The sequence below is a fragment of the Neolamprologus multifasciatus genome, chromosome 9, assembly GCF_963576455.1.
Source record: "Neolamprologus multifasciatus chromosome 9, fNeoMul1.2, whole genome shotgun sequence".
Taxonomy (NCBI): domain Eukaryota; kingdom Metazoa; phylum Chordata; class Actinopteri; order Cichliformes; family Cichlidae; genus Neolamprologus; species Neolamprologus multifasciatus.
The window spans coordinates 18946858-18974643 of record NC_140447.1 but is presented as its reverse complement, the minus strand read 5'-3'; the positions used below and the strand labels follow the sequence as shown (position 1 = coordinate 18974643).

General features: G+C 40.2%; 2 protein-coding genes across 8 annotated transcripts; one reads left to right on the top strand and one right to left on the bottom strand.

Annotated features, from left to right (window-relative positions):
• The first annotated feature begins 421 nt into the window (after positions 1-421).
• plcd1a (phospholipase C, delta 1a) lies at positions 422-14232 on the top strand. Of its 2 annotated transcripts, none has more exons than XM_085173364.1 (15): positions 422-602; positions 3869-4027; positions 7723-7951; positions 8036-8165; positions 8270-8498; positions 8618-8819; positions 9168-9312; positions 9459-9611; positions 11295-11444; positions 11536-11692; positions 11780-11896; positions 11989-12167; positions 12726-12861; positions 12956-13105; positions 13516-14232. In XM_085173364.1, the coding sequence occupies exons 1-15, from the start codon at positions 572-574 to the stop codon at positions 13605-13607; spliced, it is 2259 nt and encodes a 752-aa protein (XP_085029490.1). In that variant the 5' UTR covers positions 422-571; the 3' UTR covers positions 13608-14232. The 2 variants fall into 2 exon arrangements, with proteins under 2 accessions (XP_085029490.1, XP_085029489.1); XM_085173363.1 differs by lacking the exon at positions 422-602 and adding an exon at positions 903-1948.
• vill (villin-like) lies at positions 13553-27694 on the bottom strand. 6 transcript variants are annotated; one of them, XM_085173360.1, is made up of 21 exons: positions 26260-27693; positions 25082-25120; positions 24584-24642; positions 21909-21989; positions 21701-21775; positions 21404-21603; positions 20898-21006; positions 20479-20589; positions 19431-19636; positions 19249-19327; positions 19052-19150; positions 18666-18819; positions 18407-18507; positions 17894-18295; positions 17428-17607; positions 17171-17316; positions 16675-16819; positions 16148-16336; positions 15842-15910; positions 15389-15676; positions 13553-14712 (listed from the first exon to the last, which is right to left on the bottom strand). In XM_085173360.1, the coding sequence occupies exons 4-21, from the start codon at positions 21978-21980 to the stop codon at positions 14599-14601; spliced, it is 2739 nt and encodes a 912-aa protein (XP_085029486.1). In that variant the 5' UTR covers positions 21981-21989; positions 24584-24642; positions 25082-25120; positions 26260-27693; the 3' UTR covers positions 13553-14598. The 6 variants fall into 6 exon arrangements, with proteins under 6 accessions (XP_085029486.1, XP_085029488.1, XP_085029483.1 ...); XM_085173362.1 differs by lacking the exon at positions 24584-24642 and having other exon boundaries at positions 17894-18052; positions 18158-18295; positions 26260-27692; XM_085173357.1 differs by lacking the exon at positions 24584-24642.
• Between the last annotated feature and the right edge of the window lie 92 nt (positions 27695-27786).

The following is a 27786-nucleotide window of genomic DNA, read 5'->3' as shown; positions in this document are numbered from 1 at the left end:
AGAGTGAGATTTCGAGATCAGATGTGTTTTTGAAAAGAAAACCGAAGTGACGATGACATGGAGGTGGTATGCTGTGCAATAATGACAACACTAACCCTGCAGTGCAAAGAGGTATAGGCTAAAGCATGAGGGCTTTAAATGGCAGTTCTGTACCAGACTGGGGCAAAACACTGAATAAATCACATCACACTTTGGGTGCCAGAATGGCACAAATAACACAATGGCAATCAGGTCGATGCTGCTACATTATAAAACTATCTGGAGGTTTAAGTTTGACTTTATGAAAGCAAAATTAGTATTTCTTTCCACATGTGTAATTTTCACTGTAAGAAGACAAGAATATTCACAGTGCTTTACTTGTCCGACCGGTGTTGCAGTGGGTGTGGAATCGAAAGCACGCAAGAGCGTCCCAAGTGGGTTGGCATTCACTGCACACTGTGTGGAGGGCACCGCGGACAGGATTTATTCCTCCACAGGGCAAAAAGACACGTTTTATGTCCAGGATAGCTCCTGTTATTCAGCCCGGGAACTGCTGCACTGCATATGGTGATTTCTATAAGCTGATATAAAAATGGACCTCAATGGCACATCCAGCAAACTTGGTGAGTTGCTCAAAAATCTGTGCATGTGAGCGCACAGATTTAGTCTACTTGCACTAAAAAGCGCACGTTTTTAATGTGTTTGATTTATCGATTTTGTGCCAGTTAGAGCACTATTAAGCAAGCTTCACCAAACCCATGTTTATTTTTGATGTTTGAATGAAAGTTGGGTTTATTTTATTTTCTCTCCTCAATAAATAACAAAGTCTCCTGTCTAATGTCTAAAATTGAGACAAAAATAACAAATATTAATCAACAGGAGCTTTTAATACTTATACATATATATCATAAAATTAAAAAAAAAAAGAGCCAGTGCTTCTAAACAAAAAACATTGTGGTTTCCTGGTTAGAGAAATGCTTCACAATTTCTCACGTTCCTTGGTTGCTTTCTGTTGGTTTTCTTTCAACGCACATTTGCCATTCAAAACACTGAGGTGGGCTCCTGGTTTTGGCATCGTGACATGTTTCTGTTACCACGACAATGACACGTTTCATCGAGCTGAACGAATAATATTGAAGGTATTGCAGGTGTTACGTTTCATCTAATTTTTCACTTTGCTTTCTAACCACACCCAGAGATCGTTGATCAGGTAGCACAGGTTTTTATCGATGAGCTGCAGTTCTTATACATCCTTTTTTTAAACTACAGGCCAATCCGCTTTTCCCTTAGGATGGCGCTGTTTCACATCTCATTACTAAAATGGTTATTACGTAAAATATTCATAAACGTATAGATATATAACATTGCTTTTATTTGTGTTTGGAAGCAGCTACAGCAGCCCGTGAAGACATGAAAATAGTGATGTGCAAAACGCGTACTGCTTTTTTACATAGAAATTTATTTAAAGGTATATTGTAACCTTTTACCTCTGTATAAGCAACCGCAAATTTCTTCTTTCAGCGCACAAGACCTTTTATTATTGCAGACAAACCTCACTCTGTGAGAGTGATGGCCCACTTAAGTCAGTCAGATGTGTTTCCGACCATTAGAAGTTTTTAAAAAGTTTATCACTAAGATTACAGGTTAGGTGAGAGCAGACTCACACCCTCATAGCGCTGAACGGTTCCTTCAGAGTGTGCAAACAAGGACAGGTAAGCAAAGTTACTGCGGCTCTAACACAGAAACAGATTATTTTTGGGACCCGCCCCATGAGGGGAGATCTACGTGTTGCTTCTCTTCAACGCCGAGCATCGACCCGACCGGCCAGTCTCTTTATCCCACTGGGGTAAACAAGAAAGTTTATCCGAGATGTCTTGTTTTCATAAACGGCCAAAAAGGACAAAATCCGAGGAACAAGCATTTCTGGAACACCTGAAAAAAGTTGCGAAGGAGAACGGAAAACGCCTGGGTGAGTCCTCCAAAGGTGCAAACACGCTTGAGGCGCCTTCGACTGTTTTGCCAATGTTGGCAGGCGCGTGCGCGTAATGTTTGGATAACATGGATTTTGCGAAACTTTATATCTTCAAATAAGAGGGAAAAAAATATCACCAATGACGTGCAGCCTTGGACGATAAATGTTTCTGTCGTGACGTTGAGAATAAACATATGGTTTGTGTTTTGACTCCGTGCACTCTAACGCTTTATGGAGGCTTCCTCGTTGCCTGGAGCGGTAAATTCTTTGACGTTAGGGAAGTTGCACCGTAAGGGTCTGTGTGATGGAGCTGAAAACGAGGTGACAAATGAGACTACAGACACAGGATGTGCTAAACTTCAATAACACCTCATGAGCTGAGGGGAAAACCTCTGCGTTGTTCGATTCTCGGGTTTCTGTCTCTTATTGTTTCCTCTTCTAGACAGCATAGTTTCCTGAGTATTAGTCATCTGCACAGAGGAGGGCAGCACAGTATTTATATCTAAATTTCTTAACATTTTATTGTGTCATTTATAACACAGTCGTAATCTAACAACACTGCATTCCTGTTATGCAATTAAAACCATGTCCTATGCCTGTTTTTGTAGGAAAACAGAATTGTTTGAAATAGTCACATTCCCTACTCAGGTCACATGACATTGTACTGTGTGGGAATGGTTTTCCAATGTGACAAAGACTCACTTTTTGATCGTCAAACTAGTCTTTTTATTTAGGGCAAGGGGGTTGTTTGGCATCCAAACATATGACGTGAACTTGTGCCATCACGCCTCCCTCTCACTTCACAGTTCTTGGAATTTTCTTGTGCTAGCTTGTATAATTGGGTGCACACAGAGCTCTTCCCATCTGAAACTGATTAGTTTGCTTTAAAAAAATGCAAACAGAGAAGTTTGATGCGTAAGGAACATGTCAGCGCCTGCTTTCGTAACATGAAGCTGTTGGATGACGGAAAGCGGGCTGCTCTTCTTCACAGTGAAGTAGACAAGAACAGCCTCTTTTTTCTTACAAGAAAAGAGGCTTGACAAACACGTAGAAGGTGCTCAGAGCAAAGCCTCCAACAGAAAGCCTGACAGGGCAGGGGTGGTGCAGCGCTGGCCAGTCCTCCTCCCTGGCTGCAGAGAGGCCAGAGACTCATAAACAGCCTCTGTGGGCTTGTGGTGTGATCTGGGCGAAAAAGAAATGTCTGTTATGTTGCGATCCTGCCCACGGCCATAAAAACACTCCCTTCTGAGTCGTATTTAATGTGTTATCCTCAAATGCCCTTTGTTTACTTAGAAAGTGTTGCATATTCTCAGTCTCAGTTAGAGAGAATTTTATAATTCATAAAGCTGTGTGAAACAAACACTTTTACACTGATAAACGCAAGCACTGATTAACAAATATGCTTTGAGTCATTCGTTCGGATGATAGCACACACCCTTCCCAGAATGCAACACTCAGCAAATTGCTGCACCTGAATGATAGGCTATTGTCTCTACATGTCTGAAATGTTGTGACACACTGCACTGTACTACAGTACGACAGGTGTGCTGGGGATAAAAAAGACACAGGACTGCACATAGCTTAGATTTTATTCTAGATATCGATGGTTCCAAAATTCTTTGTTGGTACTCGTGTATGACAGCCATACGGGACCTATAAATTAATTTAAGGTGTAACTAATAATGCTTATCTTCATTTTCTGTCACATATACCATTAAACTGGTGCATCCTCATATTAAACATGGCTAAAATTGCAAGTATTGATAGCATATTGATCAGTTTTATTTATAACATTTATTTACTTCTGCTATCAATGCTCAGTTTATTGCAATATCTAACCAAGTGTACTTTATGTATATTTTAAAATACAGAAGGCAGAAACTTGCGTGACTGCTCCTTTTGTCCTCACACCCGCAGGTTTGGAGGGAGATTCAGATCTCCAGTTCTTGTTGGTAGGAGGAAAACTGGTCAAGGTTCGCTCAAAATCCTGGAAGCATGGCCGCTACTTCAAACTGGAGGAAGACTGCCATACCTTTTCGCATGAGTCGAAGAAAGCATTCAAGCAAAACCACACCTGTGAGTGTAACCTCTGTGCTTACTTTATTATATATGTTTGTATATTTACATGCCCAGCGTTCCATCCAGCTAGCCATTGTCTTCCACATATCCCGGACAGGCCTCCAGTCTGTTGCAGGTCCATGTACAAGTTCTGTGTTCCATTTAAATTATTTTAGTCTGATGAGAACATCTACCTGTTTGGCCGGCAGACCGCTCTTCTATTATTCTGTCTGCTAAGAGCTCTCCTTTCAGATCTTAACAAAAGCGTATTCCCTTACAGCACACACACACACAAGCACACCCTCATATGATAATAGTAGTGAATATGTGTGAAAACAGCTCCATGCTGATAGGTACTGTGGTGTGGCGAAAGCCGGACTGGGAAATACTAGTGTGACTCCCAGCTGTATGTTTGTCTGTGTGTGTTAGAGAGACTATTTCCTTAGGTTTTCGGTTCAGTGAGCCACTGTCTGGCTGTGAATGTATAGCATGTGTGCATCCACTGGGACTCAGGTAGCTCAGGTTTCCGAGCTCACCTCTGCCCTGCACTTGAGCCTTGAACAAACACTGAGAATAATGACTCTAATATTCTCTTTACAAACACGATGTTTTCTAACGTTACCAAGCTTTCTTACAGATGGGCCTACACAGGAATTTCTTTGTTTACGGAAATAAGCTGCTATTTTATTGCTTTCCTGTGGGCTCCAGCTGCATTTACCAGTCAGCTCTAAAGCGCTTTGATTAAAATAGAGGAAATTGTGGGAGGACAGCATGTATTTTTTTTTTACCATATTTTTCATGAGAGCATCTGCTGCTGTGCTTTACTCAAGTCAAATTTGTCAGCTTGAAAAGCTGGCTTAGCCTACTTATGTCACTGACAGCAAAGCTTAGTTTGGGCAATTTAACGAGGTTTTAATCCATCTATTGATTCACTCAATAACTGATCCATTAATCTATCAATCGATTATTTTAGGCAAACTGCCCATGAGACATCCTAATTAAATGCCCAAACTGGTATTTAACGGCTGTACTCAAAGCTCCCTCTGGATGTTCAAGGTCCTTACTCTTTCTAACGTGGATTCCAGCCACCCTAAGAAGGAAACTCATTGTATTATGACCTTTTTCTAATAATTACAGGTGAGCACTGGAACATAGAGTGACTGACATTCAAAGTTGTTTTGTTTGTTCGCTCACTGGCACGGCTATCTAACCCTTAAGTCAAACTTCCCTTTGAGGAAAAGACTGTTAGAAACAACAGAGTGAACTTTCGTCAGGCCTTCACAAAACTCTCTTTGTGTAAACATTTCATGTGGTATTTGAACAATGTCTGCGTGACACGGATAACACGACTTGGACATTGTGGCAAGTCTCTCCAGATGGGATTCCCTGAAATTGGTCCAAATTCACAACCTCTGTTTTGTTGGAGATAATGTGCATGCACAGATCAACCAAACACTCCCTTTTCTGCTGAGTGCTTTTAAGGTATTTTAGTCATCCAGCAATCAGCTGAGGCAGGGCTTGGAAAACAAGGGTGTGTTTCACTCCACTGCCCCCTCAATGTGTTGTTTTTGTTTTTACCTATTTTGAACTTTAGACTCCTTCAAAGTAGAATGATTCATTAGCTTCTCTAACTTTGGGATGCAGGGAGTAGATGTGGAGTGATTGTGGCCCAGCCGTAATATATGGCCTCATGGCTAAGCCTGGAGTCTTTTGCTGTTTTGTTACAAGGGCCTGTGCTGCTGTGTAGTGCAATGACATCACACGCGGCAGTGCATGCTCTTCCGTACATTAAGGCCAGCTCTATTGCACAACAATAGAGCTGGCCTCCGATGCATTGGCTGCATCAGTGTGCAGTGACCTTTTGTATGTATGTTGTCTTTGTATGGGTGATATAGATAAACATTTTAGTCCGAGACACTTTGATTGTATGGGTGCATGTGTTTGAAAAGAGGTTCAGGAGAGGTCAGATTGTGTAAAAATGTTTTAAAGTGCAGTAAAGTCAAAATCAAATCTGGAGTGGGTTTGTGTTGCAAAAGAATTCAGGTTTACAGGAGATAACAACACAAATGTTGGAGAACCCATCTGTTAGGCCTAAAAATGACTCATAAACATTAAGACTGTTTGGGTAAAATGGCTCAATCTGGTTTATTATAAACATGATTTAGTAGTACGTCTGACAGCAGGACATTCATGAAGACTTGCTGTTGCAATGTTGTAAATAGTCTATTACAGATTAATCTGCATAAATCAAATTTTTTCATCCTAGCAAGTATTTAAAGGATTATCTGTAATGAAATTATTGCCCAACTCAACTTGGTTGACCATTTTAGCGTCTTTTACCTAATTTTTTGCTTTTATGGCCTACAGTGTTGAGTCAAGAGCTCTGTTTTCAGCAGGATTCATCTGTTTCCACTAAAAAGCTCACTGTCTAGTACCAAAAAAAGATAGTGACGAGCTCGTGAACATGGTGCAGCATTTAGCTGCTCTCAAGAATTTGTGAAGGCCATTGGCTAAGGCTTTATAGTAATCAAAAATATAACAAAAATGTTATGCTAGCTTTGATGTCCTGTAAATAGACAATGCTTGCTAAAAAAAAAAAGCAACTTTCTTGGTACCACATTATGCATTTTTTACACACATAAAATATCAAAAAGTCAGCCTTTGATTCATAAATGTTGTTGGGTTCCCACCAGTGCATGCAGAAAGTTGCCTGGAAGACGTAAGTTTTGTGCTGCAGATTTGTGAGTGAAGGCAACAGATGTGGCCTGTTGAGACAAAAGCCTTCCTGTAGATAAGATAGAAAAACAGTTTCAGTTGTAACCACTGGGACAAAAAGTCGGCCGCCACAAGATATGGGCTTATCTTAGGAAAGACTGTGTGTCAAGGGATAATAATGGCTGAATGCTACCATCCTGATAGCTGTTGTTAATGCCAGAAATAAAAGATGTTACATTTTAGACAACATAGCAGTTAGTAATGAATATATTAAAATAATCACAATTTGTTTTTTATGATATAGATTAGAGGTGCAGATATCAGTACTTGCCATACCTGAATTCTTAAAAATATTTTGCTTTTTCACTTTTCCTCAGTCCACTCCTTGTACACGATGATTGTTTTCAAATAACCTTTCCCAACAAGCTACTAGCTAAAAACCTGGCATGGTGTGCAGTGTGTCCTTAAAAAATTTGAGGAACTGGAGCAGTTCGAGCAGTGACTTTGAGGATCTTGTTAAAATTAATTATGCATGGAGAAAAGTACAGTGAAATTTTAATCCACCGTGCAATACCTAAAAAACTATCTACTGCGGATGAAAAGTGTGCAAAAAGCATGTTATTAAGAAAGAGGAAAAAATTTTGTTTGGAGCTGCATTTCAGCAGGTGGTCATGTCAGATTTTGATCTGCAAAGCATCTGAATGACAATGGCTTCATTTTTTTTTATCATGGCAGTGATCCCAAACACTTTGCCAATCTATTAAAGCATACCTGGATAGAAAATAACAAACTGGAACACTAACAGTCATGGATTGGCCTCTCCAGAGCAACATTCTCCTCAACATTACTGAAGCAGTGTGGGATCATCTTGATAGAGGCTGTATTGAAGAATACAGATGGGCTTACCAAATATTGACTTTGAGGTTATTAAAACACTAACCTTCAGTGATTTCTCAGGGCCACACTTTCTAACAAACACCCCTTCGCTCTCCAAACAGTCTCCATTGATGACATTGAATCGGTTCGAAAGGGTCGCCACTCTGAGGGCCTTAAAAAATACACCGATGCCAATGTTGAAGACCTCTGCTTCTCCATCATCTTCAAGGGGCGCAAGAAGAATCTCGACCTGATGGCAGAATCTCCGGAAGATGTAAATAAGTGGGTCAGCAGCCTGGAGAAGGTCATCAACAACATGCACAACCTCAGTAACCAGAAGAAGAGCGAACAGTATCCTTAGCAAACTCCTAAATAGAGAAATGTGTTTGCATGTTTTTGTGCGTAATACATCAAATCCTTACATCTGAATGCCAGCTGGATATTCAGCTGCATACGTAAGGCTGACAAGAATGGCGACAACATGATGACACTAAAGGAGGTGAAACACTTCTTGAGGCAGATCAATGTTGAGGTTGATGATTCTTACGCAGCGGACCTTTTTAAGGTGAGACCTTGTCAGAAAATTACAAAATATATCTTTGAAATTCACTGTTAATCTTTCATAAAATGTTAGATCTGGTTAAATAATTCACTGATTGTGTTGCACAGAAATGTGACACATCCAATTCAGGCACCCTGGAAGGCGAAGAGATCAAGCAATTCTACGACATGCTGACACACCGTGAGGAGATTGATGTCATTTATGGGAAATATGCTCAAACAGAGGGTCAGATGAGCGACAGAGACCTGCTGAACTTTCTGCTGAACGAGCAGCGGGAGCAGGCGACTGCAGAGGACGCCCACAGGCTGATTGAGAAATATGAAGTGGACCAAACAGGTAGACTTACTCTGGACACCAGGGAATGATAAAATTATATTAACCATATTATTAAAGCTTTAACTCAACTGTGTTATACACAATTTTCCACTCAACACTTTCATCCATTTGTGTCACAGCAAAGCAGAACAATCGCATGACCAAAGATGGCTTCCTGATGTACCTGCAGCAGGACGACGGCTGTATTCTGAACCCAGCCCACAGATCTGTGTATCAGGACATGAACCAGCCCCTCAACCATTACTACATCTCCTCCTCACACAACACATATCTGATGGCAGACCAACTCAAAGGGCCAAGCAGCACAGAAGCCTACATAAAGTAAATTTTGCAGAATTACTTTTATACCGACAGCATTAAACAAAAGTGAAATAGAAGCATGGAATAAATGTGCTACTTTGGATAGATGTTTTTTTTTTTATAATATTAATGGTTTATCTTTTAAAAATATGCATCAGCCTCCAGGTAGACTGAACTGAAGTTCTGCCATGCCTGTTTTAGACCACCCTAGTAGTTCCTAGGCCTTTATAAAATACTGTTTTGGGATAAAGGAGTTTTTGGTGGAACAGAAGTCACAGCACAGGAATCTCTCTATTTTCACAGGCAAAGTTTATGAGTTTCAGGGATGTAAAATCACTAATTGGTCATGAATGTTTTCTTTGCTTGCAGAGCGCTGATGAAGAGTTGCCGATGCGTGGAGCTGGACTGTTGGGATGGGGCTGATGGAGAACCTGTTATTTACCATGGCCATACACTCACATCCAAAGTGCTCTTCAAAGATGTTATCAAAGCCATCAATGACTACGCCTTCAAAGTACGTGAGATATTCACTGACTTTGGATGTTTTACTCTGCCTATGTTGGAGACCGCATTGAATTCCCAGCCCTTTCCTCGCCTTAACACATTAGAAACTGGAAAAGGTCTGAAGTTCACCTTCACATTGTTTCCTTTGTTTTCCAGACTTCCCAGTACCCAGTGATTCTGTCTCTGGAGAACCATTGTACAGTTGAGCAACAGAAGCTTATGGCCCGTCATTTGGTCTTCTTCCTGGGTGACGCTCTGGTCAAAAAGCCTCTGGGTGACACCATGCCAACTAACTTCCCATCACCTGAGGTGTGGAACCCATTATCTGTATTCAATGACATACAATATATCATCTTGGGATCCTTACCCTAATAAAAAAAATCACCAAAGGAAGACCACACCTTAACATTTTCATTCCTAACACGCTACTGTGCCAGATTTCTCACTTTGCTGTTTTCCTTAACGTGACCCAAGTTTTGTTTAGGAAACAAAGCTAATGTGATACAAGACATCATCGATCTATAGCCTCAGATAAAGCTTGTCTCACTTTGCACCTACTGAGTAGCTAATGATTTGCTGTAACAGCTGAGTGAGTGTGTTTGCGACAACACCTTGTTTGATAACAGAGACTTCTAGTGAACAGAATTTAGTCTCCAAATACAATACAATATAATAATAAATGCTAGAAACAGATTTACATGTCATACATGAAATAAGTGTTGATCACCTACAACCCAGCCACAATGCTGATTCCCACTGACTGGGTTCTTATGTGTATAAAGCTCATCTGTCCACAGAAACTATTTTTTTCCATTCCAACCTCTGCACAGGAGAAATGGTGAATATAATCTAGAGAACACCATCCCCACAGTCAAGCACGGAGGTGGAAGCTTTATGCTTGGGGCTATTTTTCTGCTAAGGGTACAGAATGACTTCACTTCATTGAGGGGCCAATGGACAGAGCCATATATCATAAAATCTTGGATGACAACCTCCTTCCCTGAATATTTATTAAAAAAAAAAAAAAAAAAAAAAAAAAAAAAAATATATATATATATATATATATATATATATATATATATATATATATATATATAAATATGGGTCATGGATGGGTCTTCCAGCATGACCCAGCATTCAAATCAGTGACCAAAACCATTATGTCAAGGCAACAAATAAGTGGCTAAAGAATAAGCACATTAGCTCACGGAGAGGCCTACCCAGTCTCCAGACCTCAGTCTTTCAGAAAAGCTGTGGAGGGAGCTGAAAGTTTGAGTTGCCAAAAAGCTAAAATTTCAGGTAAGAAAATCCCCAAAAGTGGGCGTAGGGTTTTCAGTGCGAGAAACGTTTTGTCACTCATTGGGAGTGGGAGAAAAGAAAATCCAGATAACCAGAATCAACTTTTTGGGAAGAAAGCTAAAAGATTTAGAGCGTGTTTGTAAGGATGAATGGGCCAAAACCCCTGCTGAGATATGGGCAAACCTGGTGACCAACTACAAGAACATAAGTACTAAGTCGTGTTTTGGTTGAGGATAAAAAGGGATTAAAAGCATCCCTCAATGACGGCTAAATCAGTTTCTAACTTCTGCTTATTGTACTTTTTCTGGATTTTTTAGATAACAGTCTGTCCCTTTCCATTAAAAGGAAGCTAGCATAAAGATTACAGACTGTTCATTTCCTTGTAAGTACGCAAACTTACAAATTCAGAAGGGGTCTCAAATCATTATTTCCCATGATTGGAAGACCTTGACTACTGAAAGAGACAAGAAATAGAGAGAGAGAGGAAATAAAAATATTTTAAATTCAGCTCCCATGAAGTGGATGCCTGTGGCATTTTCAGCCTCAACACAAATTTAAGTTATGCTTTAGTCTATTGGCTGTTTGGAGGGTGACTATCAGGAACACAGTCTCTGTTGTCACAAAGTTAAATGTGTGCTTTTCTATATTAAGCAAAGCAAAGCACAACAAAACATATTTTGTGTCTCTTTGTAGGCACTTAAGGGAAAGTTCCTCATCAAGGGAAAACGACTGAACAAACTGGATTCGATCTTCACCAATAACAACGTGATAGAGGATGGCACCGTGTCTGAGGAGGACGAAGCTGCAGAGTGTAAGGAGAATAGCCAGAAAGAAAAACCAAAGGTGTGCCAAAGGCTTTTTACTCATTTACAAGAAATTGAAATAACAATTTTCAGTTTCAGATTTCACGTTTGTCTCTCTGTTCTTGTTTCAGAAATCAAATATCAAACTCGACAAAGAGCTCTCAGACATCGTCATCTACTGTAAGAGCGTGCACTTTAACAGCTTTGAACACGCCAGAGAAAACCAGGACTTCTATGAAATGTCGTCCTTCAAGGAGAGTAAAGCATTCAACCTGGCTGAGACCTCAGGTAAACACACGCTGCATTAACTTTCTTTACTGTCATGCTAGAACTCACAGTTTAAAAAAAAACATCTGCTTTAACTTGTTGTTGTAGCTACTGCCTTCATGCACCACAACATGGACAAACTCAGCAGGATCTACCCTGCTGGCTCCAGAACCGACTCCTCCAACTATAATCCGGTGCCCATGTGGAACGTTGGCTGCCAGATAGGTGTGCTCCAATACGCAGCACACAAACTAACGTAAACCAATTAAAACGAATGAAACAGTTTGACGCTTTTTCCTCTTTGATTTGGTTTTTAGTGGCGTTGAACTTCCAGACTAACTCCAAGGAGATGCACTTAAACCAGGGACGGTTTCTGCTGAACGGCTTCTGCGGCTACATCCTGAAACCTGAATTTCAAAGAAGCCTGTCCTCTCAGTTTAACCCCAACACACCTACCGAAGGGTCGTGGCTGAAGAAGAAGATCTTTCATGTCATGGTGGGAATTTTTTCCAGAAAGATAAGCCTATATTAGAGGTTAACGGTGTCCTGTGGAATTTCCTTTTAAAAGAAAACAAAGTTCACAAAGTTTACAGTATGTGTAGTGTCAACTTGCTAATGAGCTTTAATCATTTCCCTTAGCTCTGGCCTAGAAGTTTGAATCCTTTTATCTTTGTTTGCCAGCTTGCAGCTATTTAAAGGAATTTTAACACGATCATTGGCTGAATAGTTACTGACATAACCTATCTTGAAAAGAGGAGTTACTTTTAATGTTTTTTGATCCTCAAGTCCTTTTATTACATTTTGTATTTCTAGTTATGATCTGCACAGTAGCTAGTAGCACTTAAAATAAAGAAAGTGGATTTTTAGCCTTTTTTAACCACTGATTATGCCACCACTTGATAAACAGATTAATTATCATGCTGGTGGTGAAAGCATCGAAGCGTGCTGTGGAAGCTGGACGTCATGCTGCAGATATCTAATCAGATCTGAACGTAGACTGTAGTCGGACTGTCACGTGATCGCGTCTGCGCATTTTTGTCTCACAATTCAACAGGTGATCTCAGCTCAGCAGTTACCTAAAATCAACAAGGAAAAGCAAAAATCCATCGTAGACCCTCTGGTGAAGGTGGAGATCCATGGTGTCCGGGCAGACAATGCCAGCAAGGAAACACATCACATTGAAAATAATGGTGAGCATTATATGTGCAAGTATAGCATAAGTGCACTTACTTGTCAAACATTTTTTCAAAGAATTTAAAAAAACACAGATATTCATTCTTGCAGGATTCAACCCTATGTGGAATAAGAAATTCCAGTTTGACATCAGTGTGCCAGAGCTGGCCTTGGTGCGATTTCTGTTGGAGGACCACGACACAGCATCGCAGAACGATTTTATCGGGCAGTACTGTCTGCCACTCACCAGCATACAGAACGGTAAGAAAGCTCACAGATTTGATGAAGCTAACACGATAAAGCAACGCAACACCAACTCAGAGTTAGCAACAATCTAATTTTCGAAGAGGACGATGACTGAAATGGTCTGTGCGGTAATTAAAATATCGAAGTGTTAAGACAGCATCCTCTCTTTTCAGTGCTCGCTCACAGCTTTGACTTTCTTTGTGCACTATTATCACATTATTATCTTCTTTAATTCCACTTTAAACATACTTTTTCTCCCTTATTTAATTCTTCTGTGTGGACCGCAACAACACGGAAATTAAACAGATACAAATTCATGCAAATCATAGCTCAAGTGATTGTTTTGCATCTTTTTTTTGTGCTACACTTTATGAAACAGCTTCTCATTTTGCTGACAAAGCTCACGCTCACTTCCTGTTTTCCAGGATATCGCCATGTCCCGGTGCTCAACAAGAGAGGGGACAACATTTCTTCTGCCAGTCTGTTTGTGCACCTCATGCTCCTGGATGCCCCGTAGGCCCGTTTGCAAAAAGAAAACCAAACCAACTTCACGTCTTTTGTAAACTTTAATGGAATTTAAAGCCCAGATTTTAAAGCTAAATAACTTGTTTTTTTACATACCACAGCTGCTGACTCACAAGTGTCTGAGATTTTTAGGTCATTGTATAATTTTAGCTTTTTAAAAGCCGGTTTGGTGGAGAGCCTTTAAAGTGACAAAGAAAGAATGAAGTGAATGAGAGGAAAAGTAGCCAACTATATTCACCACTCTCTGGAGAAGTTTAATAATTAATGTGCATTATTATGTGAGTTTTGTGTGAATCCCACCTGAAATATACTAGATTCTCAGCAGCTTTACGGGATAGTCTTATGAGACTTCATTTAAACTTTGTCCATCTTGATGCCATAAGAGTGATAATGACAATGTTGATAGCAAGTGACATAGTATGTCTGTGTGCTTCTGTCCTTTCATTATGAGTGCATTATGAATGCTCCCAGCATTGTATATAGAAGATTTTCAAGATGGTGCCTGAAACAACTTCTAATATTTTGTGTCATGGTTTATTTGTGTCTTCCATTGCTCTACAGCATTTTTACAGTTCACACATTTTTGCACTAGCTCTTGAATTAAACCACTCCCCGAATCCCCGGTCAATGGTTTTCTGTTTATTCACTGCATTTGTGATTCAGATAAAATGCTAACAAAACATCATCTCAGTATGATCTACATGAAATGAAAATATACAGATAAATATAAAGCAGAATAATTAAAAAAATAATCTTAGAAATGTCAGTCACGTCCTTTAAATTATTACAAGTTACATTCATGGTCATAATCATAAATACCATTTGTTAAATCTAAACAACTTGGGATGTTGGTCGATTTTTTTTTTACCCCTCTGACAGCAAAACAAAATATTGAGATGAAGGTCAGAAGCTAAAATGCTGCCGTATAGTTTGGTTTACAAGCGGATTTCTCAGCAGACAGGTTGGAGATGTGTGATTCCTTCTCAGAAAATTCCTGCTTTCTTCTTTAAATCATTCTGGCGCCACTTTGGCAAGCGCCGGAAGTCTGCGCGAGTAGTACCGAGCAGGTTCTCAAAGTCCAGGTCAGATAGATAATCCTGCCAATCGGAGCACAGAGGATGGGAAACGGTTAGACTGACCTCTGCTGTACACAGAGCTCTAGGCACAGACAATGGCAAGGCTTCCCACCCTTTCTTGGAAAGCCCCATATTGTCTCTTTGTAGTGTCTTTGTGTCTTTTTGCGGTTGTTCATGACTCGCTAGAAGCATTTTATGCGGCTCTGCAGTCACTTTTAATCTCTTTGTAGTCACTTTTCATGCATTTGCAGCTGTTTAGTGACCTTTTCAGTTGATGATTAAAATAGCTTCATTTATATTACTACATGTTAATCCAAATTCAGAGCAATGAAAGAATCCCATCTGATGGAAATAATACGTTTAACTTGCTAACAAGTGCATATTATGTTTTTGTATATGCTAGACAACATATCACACGATTGGTGGCTGTGGATTTTTGACTTGAAACGGCGGTACAGTCACAAAAATCTGCTTTGCTGCAGGTAAACATACTAAATAGGTGTCGAATCATATTGAAGTCTTTTTTATGGTGACGTGATTAATTTTACTAAAAAAAAACCCCAAAAACAATAACTTCTAAATTGTAATTGTCATGATTAGACGTCACTTTTAAAGGTGTTAATTAATGCCCTGAGAAGGACGTTAAACAATAATCAAATGCTGATTTTTACCATTTATAATTGATCTGCACACACACCTCTTTCTGGGTGGGATCCACTCCTTCTGGTAGCTCGTCTGGAGTCTTGTTGACGAGGAGCTCAGGGTCAAAAAACTTTCCAGCTCCAGAAGAGGACAAGGAACTAGCAGAGGAGGAGGACATCCCAGACTGGGGTCTTGTAGGACTAGAGGGTCTAGGGAAAAAATCTGTTTCATCTTGGAAGTAGGCCTTGTTGGGTGGCGGAGAAGTTAGGGGGCCCCCAGGTGCTCTGTAACCACCCCCACCTCCCCCAATGGGAGTCTTGTTCAGCTTAGTGTTCTGCAGGTCCTGCAGCCACGAAAGAGAAGTTTTACAGAAGCAGTTTCACAAAAAAACAAAGGTAAACCTCCGAAATGTAGACATTCACAGGTTAGCAACACTACTATATATGACATTAAAGATGTTAGTAGGTATTACAGCTGTGATATTAGCACATCAGTGTGAGTCACTTACTAGAGTGATCTGTGAGATAGATGTTGAATCACTCAGCTTGTTTTTCATCTCCTCATAGGAGTTGCCTCCCTGTTCAGAAGATCAACAGAACCAAGATTCGTCACAGTAAAGGTTAGTAATCATGCAGTGACTTTTTCATCTTCAATTATTCCATTGAATCATCCACTTGTGTTTGTAAGTTGTTCCTAGCTTCTGAGATGATTAAATCATTGTATTGCATGTTATTGTAATGGGAATTTGTAATGCCTTGATCATGCTTTCTATGGGATCCCAGAAAGATGAAAGGGGAAACTGTTATAAACTCACGCTCCACTTGTGGGGATCCCATGCGTTGAACCATCCGGTGAAGGTGGGCGGCTCGTATCCCTGTTTGACAAAGACGATGGGCGTGTCAGGGTCACGTCCAGCCGGGTGAGTTCTCAGGTAATCCCGCGCGCTGTTCAACGCCTCTTTGGTCTCATACTCATAGGAGGAGTTACCGATCCACAAGAAAAGCTGAGATTCAGTGACAGAAAACAAGAAAAAGAGACAAATTACTCAAAGAGTCTGCTGTGTAAGTTCCCGAAAACTGAGCTTTAGGCTTGATTCTGTCTTTCCGTGTGAAGTATTACATAAATAACCTTGAGCTGAGTCACTACCACCAGTATAGATTAATTAGAAACCATAGCAGGAGGAAACAGTAAGCTTGTGTAATACAGTATAGTGTTTGTTTCATATCTATTAGTCAATGTGCAGTGAGTTTCACAATCTTCCTGATGAGATGCTCATAAACAGGAAGCAGGCCCCAAATCAACAGCAGGGTCTGACTGATTTCAGCTCCTTTGATCACTTACCTCTTCCCAGGTGTCCAGCAACATGACGTCATCTTCATCTAGGTCACACTGGGCGAAATCATCCACCTCAGTAATCTTAAAGCGCCCCGTCTGATTGGAGCATTCGAACAGCCGGGGACTGTGAAGCGGCTCCTCCCTCTCGAATCTGAAATGACACAGGCCTTCCTGTCGTAACAGCAGATAATCTTCCCTCTCTCTCTCTCTCTGTGTATGATGACATTGGGCATATTCCACTGACCTTGGTATAAAAATAATCCAGGCAGATTTAATGTAAGCTTGGAAATGGTTCAAAATATGATTAAAGGGCCTTTTTGGATGAATCCTGAACCCTTGCTAATTTGTTATTATACTGGTTATTTTTTTACTTTCTGGACCCAGATTGAGCGCCCTTCATTGTAAATACTTGACTGCTGGAGTGTGTTGTTAAGCGAAAAGCCCAAAATATCCTATTTTTGTCACAATATGCAAAAGCGATGCTGCCATTAAAATATTTTACCTCCTGTCACTGGCATAGGAGCCCTTTCCACCCAAAGCTATCCAGAATTCAGCAGGTTCCTGGCCCTCCATCACCACCCGCTTCTCATGCCTGGACAGCACGTTAGATATCGCTTTCCCCATCTCTCTCTCATCCCCATTACAGCCCTGGGATAGAAGCAGAAATCAGGGGGGAGAAATGGTTTTAATGTGTCAAATGCAAACTAAACTAATATTCATGTTATTTCAAAGCCTGCTACACAGCCCCATGATGCATACCTTTCCATACCACAGGTAGGAGATATTGTCAGTTTTCAGCAGGAAGACGTCATTGGAGCTTAGAGAAGCTGCCCTGGCCACCACCTCTGTGGCTTTAGTATTCAGCTCATTAGTCCCTCTCACCTGGAAGAGCCTGGCATCTTTGGCAGGGTTAACCACACCAGGTCTACCTGTTCCTCCCTTTAGACACACACACACACATTGAGTTTCCAGTTTCTTTCAACTTTTATTTAAAGCTTTGATCTATCTATCTATCTATCTATCTATCTATCTATCTATCTATCTATCTATCTATCTATCTATCTATCTATCTATCTATCTATCTATCTATCTATCTATCTATCTATCTATCTATTTTTGCATCATGGATACACACAAACCAAATAGATATTTTACTTTTTGTCGTTGGTGAGAATTTCTAATCCAGTTAAGAATCATTTTCAGTGTGAAAATCATAAAATCATACCTCAAAAATGATAAGTTTGCCTTTGAAAATAGCCAGGAAGTGGCGGGGCTCCTTTCCCATGACCACTCTGACCTGAACTGGGGCTCCATTGTACTTGTTATCAATATTGACAGCCTGGAAAGCGCTTGCTGCAATCTCATCGCTTGTGGCATGGCGTCCCTGAAGTAACAAAGAAAAGAAGTTTACACAATGAAGGTGCTTGTCAGTTTTCCAGAAGCAGGAGGAAATGGAGAACAAGGAAGCATGGATTGGTTTGACACTGACCTGCCACATGTAGAGTATGTACTGCTGCTGGCCTGCTCTTTTATATGAATACAGCACCAAGTAGCAGTCTCCTCCATAAAACTGCCCGTAGGTTTTTGGGTCTATTTCAGCCAGTTCCAAATTCTCAATGCACCACACCTGACACAGGCAAACAACAGCTCAAACAACACGCAACAATGCAACTGAAGTCAGAAAAGTATCTGCACTGTGTTTGTCTGTATTCGTAGATTCCTGCATATGTTTTCCCACCTTAACGTCTCCTGATGCATCGTCCACCATGCGGTACTGTGCTGCCAGTTCAGGGCGCGCGTGGAGCTCCATCACGTCAAACTTTCCGTTGTCGACCTTAGCTGTGCGGACACAAAATGTTAAGTTAGTTAATGTGAGTTAATGACGAACAGCATAATATCAGCAAATAAGATTAAATAGCATATCAAGAGAAAACATGTTAACTGTGCTGGAATTTATTTTGAAGAAGTGGATTGAGCAGTAGATTTGAAGAGGCTACCTATCTTTCCAACGTTGTGTGTGGTACCCAGACCCTGAGTTTGGTCTCTGTCTGTCCAGGATTTGAACAGGTGCTTAAAGACTGCTGACTCTGCTCCCTCAGCCATCACCTCCACAGTGGTGCTGGCTGGGTACTTTTTTGCTTTAATGTAGCTCTGGAGGAAAAGATTGATGGACAAAGCTTGTAGTGAAAAACATCTCCAAAAAAGCACATAAAAACTGAGATAATCCCCTCAAGCCATGCAATCCTTGGAAAAGAAAAAATGATGAATTTATATTTATCCAAAATCATTTAAGGAGAAAGAGGATTAAAATTGACACAATTAATTTATAAGACAGAACAGGAGGCAGTAAGAGATCCTTGCAGTCATCATTCTGTATACACACCAGTGCCCGATTCATAGCTCCTTGTCGCTCTTCTTTGGAGGCCTTCTTTCCTTTCCAGACCATCACACTAGACCCTTTGTTGTCCAGAATGAAACAGTCCTGAAACACCAAAAGAAAAAAACCCATTGAAACTGAACCACTTTTCTTTTCTAATACTAGCATCTAGGGAACATTCTCAAAGAGTGAACACTAATTACCGAGGATTTCAGAAGATCTTGTGTCAGAGGTTGTTTGGCCACTTCTTGAATCACCAGATTCCCACTATTGTCATAAACACTGAGGAAGAAAATCAGAAAAAATGGGTGTGATATTGGTAAATAGTTGAAATCAATTTCTACAGTTTTGTGTGAGCAATGCAGTGGAAGCATAATGTACTTACTGGTAGAGTCGGACACTGTTTTGCTGCGCACTATCAGGCACATCGTCGGAAGTGGCCTCCTTCAGCTGTGCCGGTTTTGGTCCGAGCACAGTCGTCAGGACTTTCATGAGCTCGGGCGAGCTCCGCTCATCTCCTCCCTCCACAACACCGATCTGAGCACGACCTCCGCGTTCCCTGTCCCGGATGTCCTGAGCCAACAAGACCGCCTGAAAAGACGGAGGGAGAAACAAAGACACAAAAGTGAAAACTGTTTGCTCAGTGACAACAGTGACTTAAAGGTTCCCGTGTTACACAAAAATCTACACTATCCCTGTAAAAGAACTGGTTGTTATATAGTACACATATCTCATTCAAACACATGCACTTTTTCTGTGCCTAATGTTTATCTAACATTGATACTCAGGGTTCAGTATTTTGCCCAAGGAAACTTTTGCATGCAGACGGGAGCAGGCGGAGATCAAACCACCTGTTTTACCTGATGAGCTACAGCCACCCCTAAAAGGTAAATGGACTGATTCTTATATAGCGCTTTTCAAAATAAATAAAAAATAGCTGTTGGTTTTTCCTTTTCTGTTGTTACCATTCCTTCCTAACTCTTCTTGCATGCATGTTTCCAATTTCACAGACAACTGAAAGCTTACTGCTAAAGGCAGTGGTGTACATTATTAAAGATCCACAGCCGACAGGTTTCAAGAATTCAAAAAAAATTCTCCTTAATTTTCCAAGGGTTTGCCACAGTGGATGGATGCACGTTTGATTTGGCACACCTTCTATGTCCTTCCTAATGCAACCGAGGCCCTGAGTTCATAAAATTCACTTGACACACAAGAATAAATTAAATTAGTCATTCTATTAGTCATTAGTCAATCTAGTCATTCTCCCTTTGTCAGAAACAGCCTTAGTGCAGACATATTTTATCACCTTTCTGTTCGTAAAATGTTAAATTTCTTTCCTCTTTCTCACTTTGCTTCCACGGTGTGCATTTTTCACGAGATCTGAGTACTTCTCGTGCCGCTGCTTATTGTAACCAATCAGTGCAGAGGATTACCTTGAGCTTCTCTCTTCTGTTGCTCTGGGGGCCGTTCCACTGCACTATAGCTTTCCCGATATCCAGAAGAAATATATCTCCTTTGTTAAAGCTGCTCCATGACACCTCCACCTGCATGGAAAAACACACACAAACGCAAACACAGTGGAGAGTTGAATAACTGATTGTGCTTCATTCAAACGGACAGTACACACCGTCTGAAACAATACAGCGTATTAATTAATCACACTCTCATACCACCCCTCGGGCAATTAACACCTACAGAGACAGCTACGACAACAAGACATAATCTGTTTAAGGAGGGGTGCCAACACCTCTCTGTAGCGTGACTGTGTGAAGCCACTGATAGCAGCAGAGGGAGGCAGGGAGTAAGACTCTCGTAAAGCCTTTCATATCCCTTTAATTTGTTTTCTGAATACCTCTGTTGCTGTGACATCCTTCCTCCCTTTGACATGCAGCAGTCGCAGGACGTTGTAGGCGTTTGTTTCAACGTGGTTGAAACCTGAGGCCACTCCACCCTTCTTGTAGCTGTGGAGAGAGAAGTGTACTTTACCAAAGTTCAAGTGCAATAAAAACATAAACCCAGAGACCCAGAGAAAAAAAAAAAATTAAAGGAACATTTTTTTCATCAGTATGATTTTCTTCCTTAAGGTTGTATAACCATAAAGCAAACATGCAACTAAAGGTTAAAGGTTAATAAATTGGGCAAGAGAAATTGGTGTTTTTTAATGCTAGGCCTCAGAAAACAAGTGTGTTTTGTGTCATAATCATTTCATAGAGGCGGATTAGTGTTGTAAGCCATGACTCAGGAAGATTACAACATAAGTGTGTGTGTTTTTGTGTGTGTATAAGAGAGACTCATTCCCTTGAGTATGTCACCATCCCCCTTTCGTTCAAACACCAGCTGCCTTCATCGGGAACTCACATCAGGCCATTTTTGAAGTAACTCCTGAACCGCGGTGACTCGTAGCCCTGCACCTCCCTGTACTGGACCGGACTCCCACCCAGGTACTCGTCCAGCTGGGTGACGTAGATGGCAGCAGCACCTTGTTCATCCTGAGAGGTGGTTCTTCCAACCCAGTAGTGGATATCAGCAGACTGGCGGGAGCCTTTATTCTCACTTATCTGATGATAATAATGAAAAGCATGAGAGGTGACACATATATGAGATATATGTATATATATTTATATATCTCATGAAATCACCCAGTTTTTTACTCACATATAGAACTATGTAACAGTCTCCCTCAAAGAAATTGCCAAAGACCTGCGGTGGAACGGGATCCATTTGCATTTTCTGAGTAAAGAAAACAACCATTTAGACCTCAAACAAATATGAGATTTCAACATGCTGCAGCTCTACATAAAGCTCAGCAGTGTGGACAACAATGTCAACAACATAGGGTGCGTGTAATGCGTTTTAGACTCACATTGACGGTCCATATCTGAAGGCCTGGCTTTCGGCGGACATTTTTAAATGCATTATTGTTTTCATTCATCATTCTGCTGAACTGTAAACATAAAAACAAAAACAAAAAATTGTACTTATCGTTATTGTCACAAACAGTTTACATATTTGCATGAAAACTATTGATGAGCGTCTAATGTCTTAAATGTTATAGATTAAACTTAAAATATTCTCACTGTTAAATTTGAATGTAGGTTTGCTAGGGTTTATATACTGTGCCATCACATTTGTTAATGCCCCAAAAAACACATCTTCATGCCACAATGTGACAACAAGCTGTTAAGACGCTTAGCGAAAAGTTTTTTTGGGTTTTTTGTTATACCACGGTTATAACCAGGTATCAGTTTATAAGATATGTTTATAAGATATAAGATGGACATAACTTCTAGTTCTACAAAATGATGTCACTGTACATGTAAGTGCCTTTAACCTACATTAGCTTTAATGGCCAGAAGGGGGCAGCTTTTCATAATGCGAAAAGAAGTTGTAATGTAAAAGTCCATAAGAAACTTCTGACATGGTTTTACTAGTAAACACTCTTCTAATGAGTTTATGATCTTGTTAGTTTAAGTACAACACAGGGCAATATTCATTTAGTAAATTATGACCATATTTAAAATGAAAGAGGACGTTCACTGTTTGACTGTAAAAGACAAAAAAAATCTTAAAAATAACAGGTTTTCAGAGTTTTCTGCACTTTCTTTTACGCTTGTATTTTTGTTACCCAAGGCTATCAACCCACTTAATACACAGTCATTAATGCATACACCTTATTAATCAAACCAGGTTGATAGCGTTAGCATAAACTGATTAACTATAACAAGAAATATGGTCAAGGCCTTAAAAAAAAAAAAAAAAAAAAAAAAAAAAGAGGGTAAAAAAGCAGAACTTAAGAGATGACATCATGGTGTCTACAGCCTATGGACCTTTCACTGTGTTTTGCCAAGTGACTAAAATAAGCTATCCCTGTTACATAATCTCCTTTTTATTCATGTTGTCCACTGACACCACCACTAGCTTGTTTTAGCTTTTCAGCAAAAGGTAATAGCTAGCTACCTGTGGAAAAAGAGTAAAAACTATAAGAATTAATTACTTGTTGTTTGTTTGTTTTTAACTGTTTTTTGCAAAAAGAAGAAGAAAAAGTAATGTAAAATAAAACAGCTAAATGATATAAAATTAGCACAAACTCTGAAGAGATAAATACTTAGAAGATTAACTAGCACACTGAAAAATACATGTTCACTCCTGACTCCTTAAACAGTACTTGAACAGAAAAGATATTTCACTTTAGAGACCTCTTCCTCACTCTTCCTCATCCTGGCATCGCTGTCTTTTCACTGGAAACAGATGTCTCCAAAATGACAAGTGAATGCTTTCAAAGGACTGACTCTCTGACAGCAAAGCACCTCTAATCCTGCTAATGAGTATCAGCTTGGTGCTGTAGGAAAATACAAGCAATCAGCGGTGCTTTAACAGCCTCTTGACTGGGATATCAGAAACAACAGCACTGATAAGCAAACAGTATCACCAGCTGAGCCAACGTTAGGCTGTATGGAAACAAGAACATATTATGAACGCACTTGCAACACTGATGCCATAATGACATTGTGAAACAGCTGGAGTAGATGTGGTTGAACTTATTCTTGGGAGAAGTAATATAAAGCACTATTACATGTACTAGCTCTAATCTTTGTTCCGGGTCTAGTAATAAAATATCTATCCGGGCAGTGATTGGTGGTGTGAGATGAACACTTAGTTAACCACACCCTTTATAGTATTATTAACAGGCTCTGGTATTTATGTCTTCTGATAAAGAGGTGACACACACTCGACAAACAAAAGAAGCAGGTGAGATTTGAAAATGAAGAGATAGCACTTGAGCTTAAATAGCTAATTTTAAGCTAACGTCTTATGTTAGCTTATAAAGCAATTAATCAGGTTGCGTATGAGCAGCTTTAAAAAGAGATTATCCAAGTTTAGGCATCCAGTAGAGCTAGGTGCCAAAAGTGCATGTTGCCAAATGTACATGTGAAGTACAGGTGTAATATTGACAAAAATATAAAGACTTAAAATATCTAATCGTAATCAGTCGATTGAAATATCAGCTACACAGCAAAAAAATTATCTAGATAAAGGTCAAAACAGGGAGCTCTATCAAACATAATGACCCGAGTCCAGTGAACAAAAACAGGGTGTGTTTTATTGCTTTTCAACTCAACTTTGTCTAAATTAAAAAGTAATGCAATCTCAAAGTGTCTGTGAACTCGTGCTAAACTTTGGTCGTGCCCTGTGAACTTACTATCAGCCACGAGACTGGAGGGCGTCTGTTAAAAGCTTGACAAATAAACACAATACATATTTAAATGTCATTCTTTTTAAATTAACTTTGTGTGTGTTTATTGTTAAAACGTAGTCCCCAAATTTTATTTCCCTTTTCTTAAAAACAAGGTACACCCTGCCCTGCACGTTTGTCCATTACCCATTAGATTTTGACAGGAATGCCATAGTTCCATTTCAAACAGAGCAGCTGTAAAGTGTATGTACACGAGATTATTCCTTATAACATACTGATAAAAAACAAACATCTAGATGAAGAAGTGATGCCACTGTGATATTTGATTAATTGAAAGTAATCACCTCAATACGATCACGCCTGGTTGCCAGTTATCAGTGGCTTCAGCTGTGGTTGCAAATCCCTGTTATAAAAAATAAATAAACTGTGCAATCTGATCCCAGCTTAAAACAATTACTGAAAACTTGAGCAAATAACACAGGAAAGATAAACCTGCGAGCGGTATTGCTTCTATTACTCAGACAGGAAAGACTGGTTCCCTATCAATTAACCTGCATTGTGCTTTGGTGGAGCATACACAATCACTTTTGTTAATGCTGCACCGTACGTATTTCTTCAACTCGTGTAAAATCACGTTGGTTAACCCCCCCCCCCCCCCCCCCCCCAAAAAAAAAAAAAAAAAACCCCGCTGGAAACCTGTGTTTATAAAATCCTTAAATGTGATAATAAATATGTTATTCTTTCCAGATTTCACTGAGTCAGTGAAAATAAATAGAGGTGTGTTCACAAAGTAGAAAACAAGGTAGCTATTCTCAAAGAAATAGTAGTAGGATGGGTCTTACCTTGTCCTGTGACTGCCGTGGTGAAGTCCTGGCTGGTTCCTACAAGTTGTGGAGATAGTGATTTATGTAAAAGGTCTGTATTTATAAGATACCGCTGCCTTTTCCTCTTATGCGCAAGCTGCAGTGCGAGGCATAGAGGGCTGGATGTATTTGTTACCACACCCAGGTATGAACACACCTGCCATCTTCTATCTCGATATTTACAGTGCCACGGTGTTAGATACGCCCCCTCTCATTTCTTCCCAGCTGTCACACTTGATGCAGGTGGAAAGGGAGGTGTGTGTGTGTGTATGTTGCACAATACACCACAGAGTCAACATATTTGAGGAAAGCCACTGAGACAGACCCCAGCTTCACTCGGTGTCCTGATTGTGATTTATAGAAGCCAATCACAGTTGTGTTTATGTCTGAGTCCTCAGCAGCACAGTGGGCATTACAGGGACCACTTGACACCAATTATTCATTTTACAACCGTTACAACTAGCAGATGGGGGAATTGGACTTAGGGAGCTCCGAGTGCTATTGGAAAGGAGTCAGACGCTTTTCCGTGGCTAAATCTCTCGTTCTGCGCGTAGTCACACTGACACTTAAAAGAACGCTTGACATTATCGAAGGTTTACAGCACCGGGTGTTCAAGCTCCCAGTGGTGAAGGTGATGGCAGATTGTGCTTACATTTATTTGCAAAATGTGCAGAGATATTAAAAGTTTCATCCAAAGCCATTTGCACAGTAATAGAAGGGGGAAAACATTATTCCTAAGCCATACACTGAAGTTAATGTAATGAAACAATCATGGGTTGGTTCCTTAGAAAGTTAAGAACACCCTTGAGAATTAAGAGTGCAAGAATCTTCCAGATCTTAATTGAAAAGAGCCTGTGAATGCTGACTGCTGTTAAACACTTCAGAATCAAAGCTCTTTTATTTCCCAACCAAGACCACCAAGCCCTGCATCTGCTGGTACCCCGCACATTTACAAAGTAAGTGAGAAATCTTTTAAGTCCCCTTAATGTGCATTGCAGTCAGTGCTTAAATCACAGGTCAGACTATCTTGCTGTTTTATGTTCAGCGTTACGTCGCTTATGCTTGTCTTTGTGTCATATAACTCACACAATCCCTGCCTGCGAGTCTGAACACTACCGTGTCTTAGATCACAAATTGAAAGCTAAAGCTTTTCTTACCTTTGACCTTTCACTTCTTAGTTCACTCTTGGGTTCCATTATGACCAGAAAATGACTTAAACCCTGCACTGAACTTCAGTCCCTGCATATCTGAGGAGAAAAGAAACAAGCGCTCTCCAAGCTTGTACAAAGGGCTCGGTAATACCTAATCCACTGCTGCAGTAAAAGTGGCTGATACGCCAGCGGAAGCTAAAAGTTCACATCAAGATATCACATGAAGCTAAGCTCTCCTTTGGTTGCACATTAACCAGCTCATAAATGCTCGTGCTCATAAATTCATGTACTTAACCCAGCAGCCACAGCAGAGAGCAGCGGAGCTCAAGTGTGAACTTCTTGGGATTTCCTTGGGTTTACAGTTTTGATTAAAACACAATAACATCAGTTCCTTTTGAATAAAATTGTAAATAAGAAAACTTTGTGAGAGCCAAAGACCTGATTGCAAATGAAAACACTGAATGTTTTGGCAATTCCTTCAGTTAGCATCATTAAGAGCTTTTTCATCCATGTTCAAATGTCACAAACTACAGTGCACAGAGCTCCAGCACTGATTCATTTGGTGAGATTTTCAACTCAAATCAAAAATTATTTAAGGCAAACGCTTCCTTCAGTTGCTTCAAAATTTCTCCTAAACTATTAGAAATCCTTGTCACCTCTGCTAAGGTAGCATTTTATAGCCACGTTAAATACAGCACTGATAAACTATGCTATATTTAGACTTTCATCATTATCTGCACATTATCATTCATTTAGAGTTGTGTTTTCTGGCCAATGGGAAGAGTCAGTTGGCCTCCAGTGTACGCTTTCAGTGAGCCTGTGTGAACTGTGGGCTTCCCTTTCTTACCTGGTGTGCTCGTCTGCTGCTGTGGCCCATGTGCTGCTAGATTCAGAAATGCTCTTCTGCAAACCTTTGTTATTACAAGTGGTTGTGACTTACTGTTGCCTTCCTGTCTGCTCAGAGAAGTCCATCAATCTATTCTCCTGTGGCATCAACACAACACCAACAACCATGCCGCATTCAGTCATTTAAATCAGTTTTCTTCTTCATTCTGGTGCTCAGTTTGGACTTCAGCGGCTACCTTGACCATGTCTACATACCTACATCCACTGACTTGCTGCCATGTGATTGGCTGATTAGATATTTGCATTAATGAGCAGGTAAACATTGTAATCAATGAAGTGTTCATATGTTTCTGCATGTTTTTAGGTTCATATATTTTGTGTTTTCATTTTTTTACTGTAGCTGTCACATTGCTGTGTTTTGGGCTTTGTTCATATGGCTTATTAATGTTTTTCTCGTGGGGCGATCGTGGCTCAAGAGTTGGGAGTTCGCCTTGTAATCGGAAGGTTGCCGGTTTGAGCCCCGGCTCGGACAGTCTCGGTTGTTGTGTCCTTGGGCAAGACCTACCGCCTACTGGTGTTGGCCAGAAGGGCCGATGGCGCGATATGGCAGCCTCGCTTCTGTTCAGCATTTGTTCTGTGTATTTGATCGTTTTTCGGTAACTAAAATACTTGGAATAGTAAAACCTC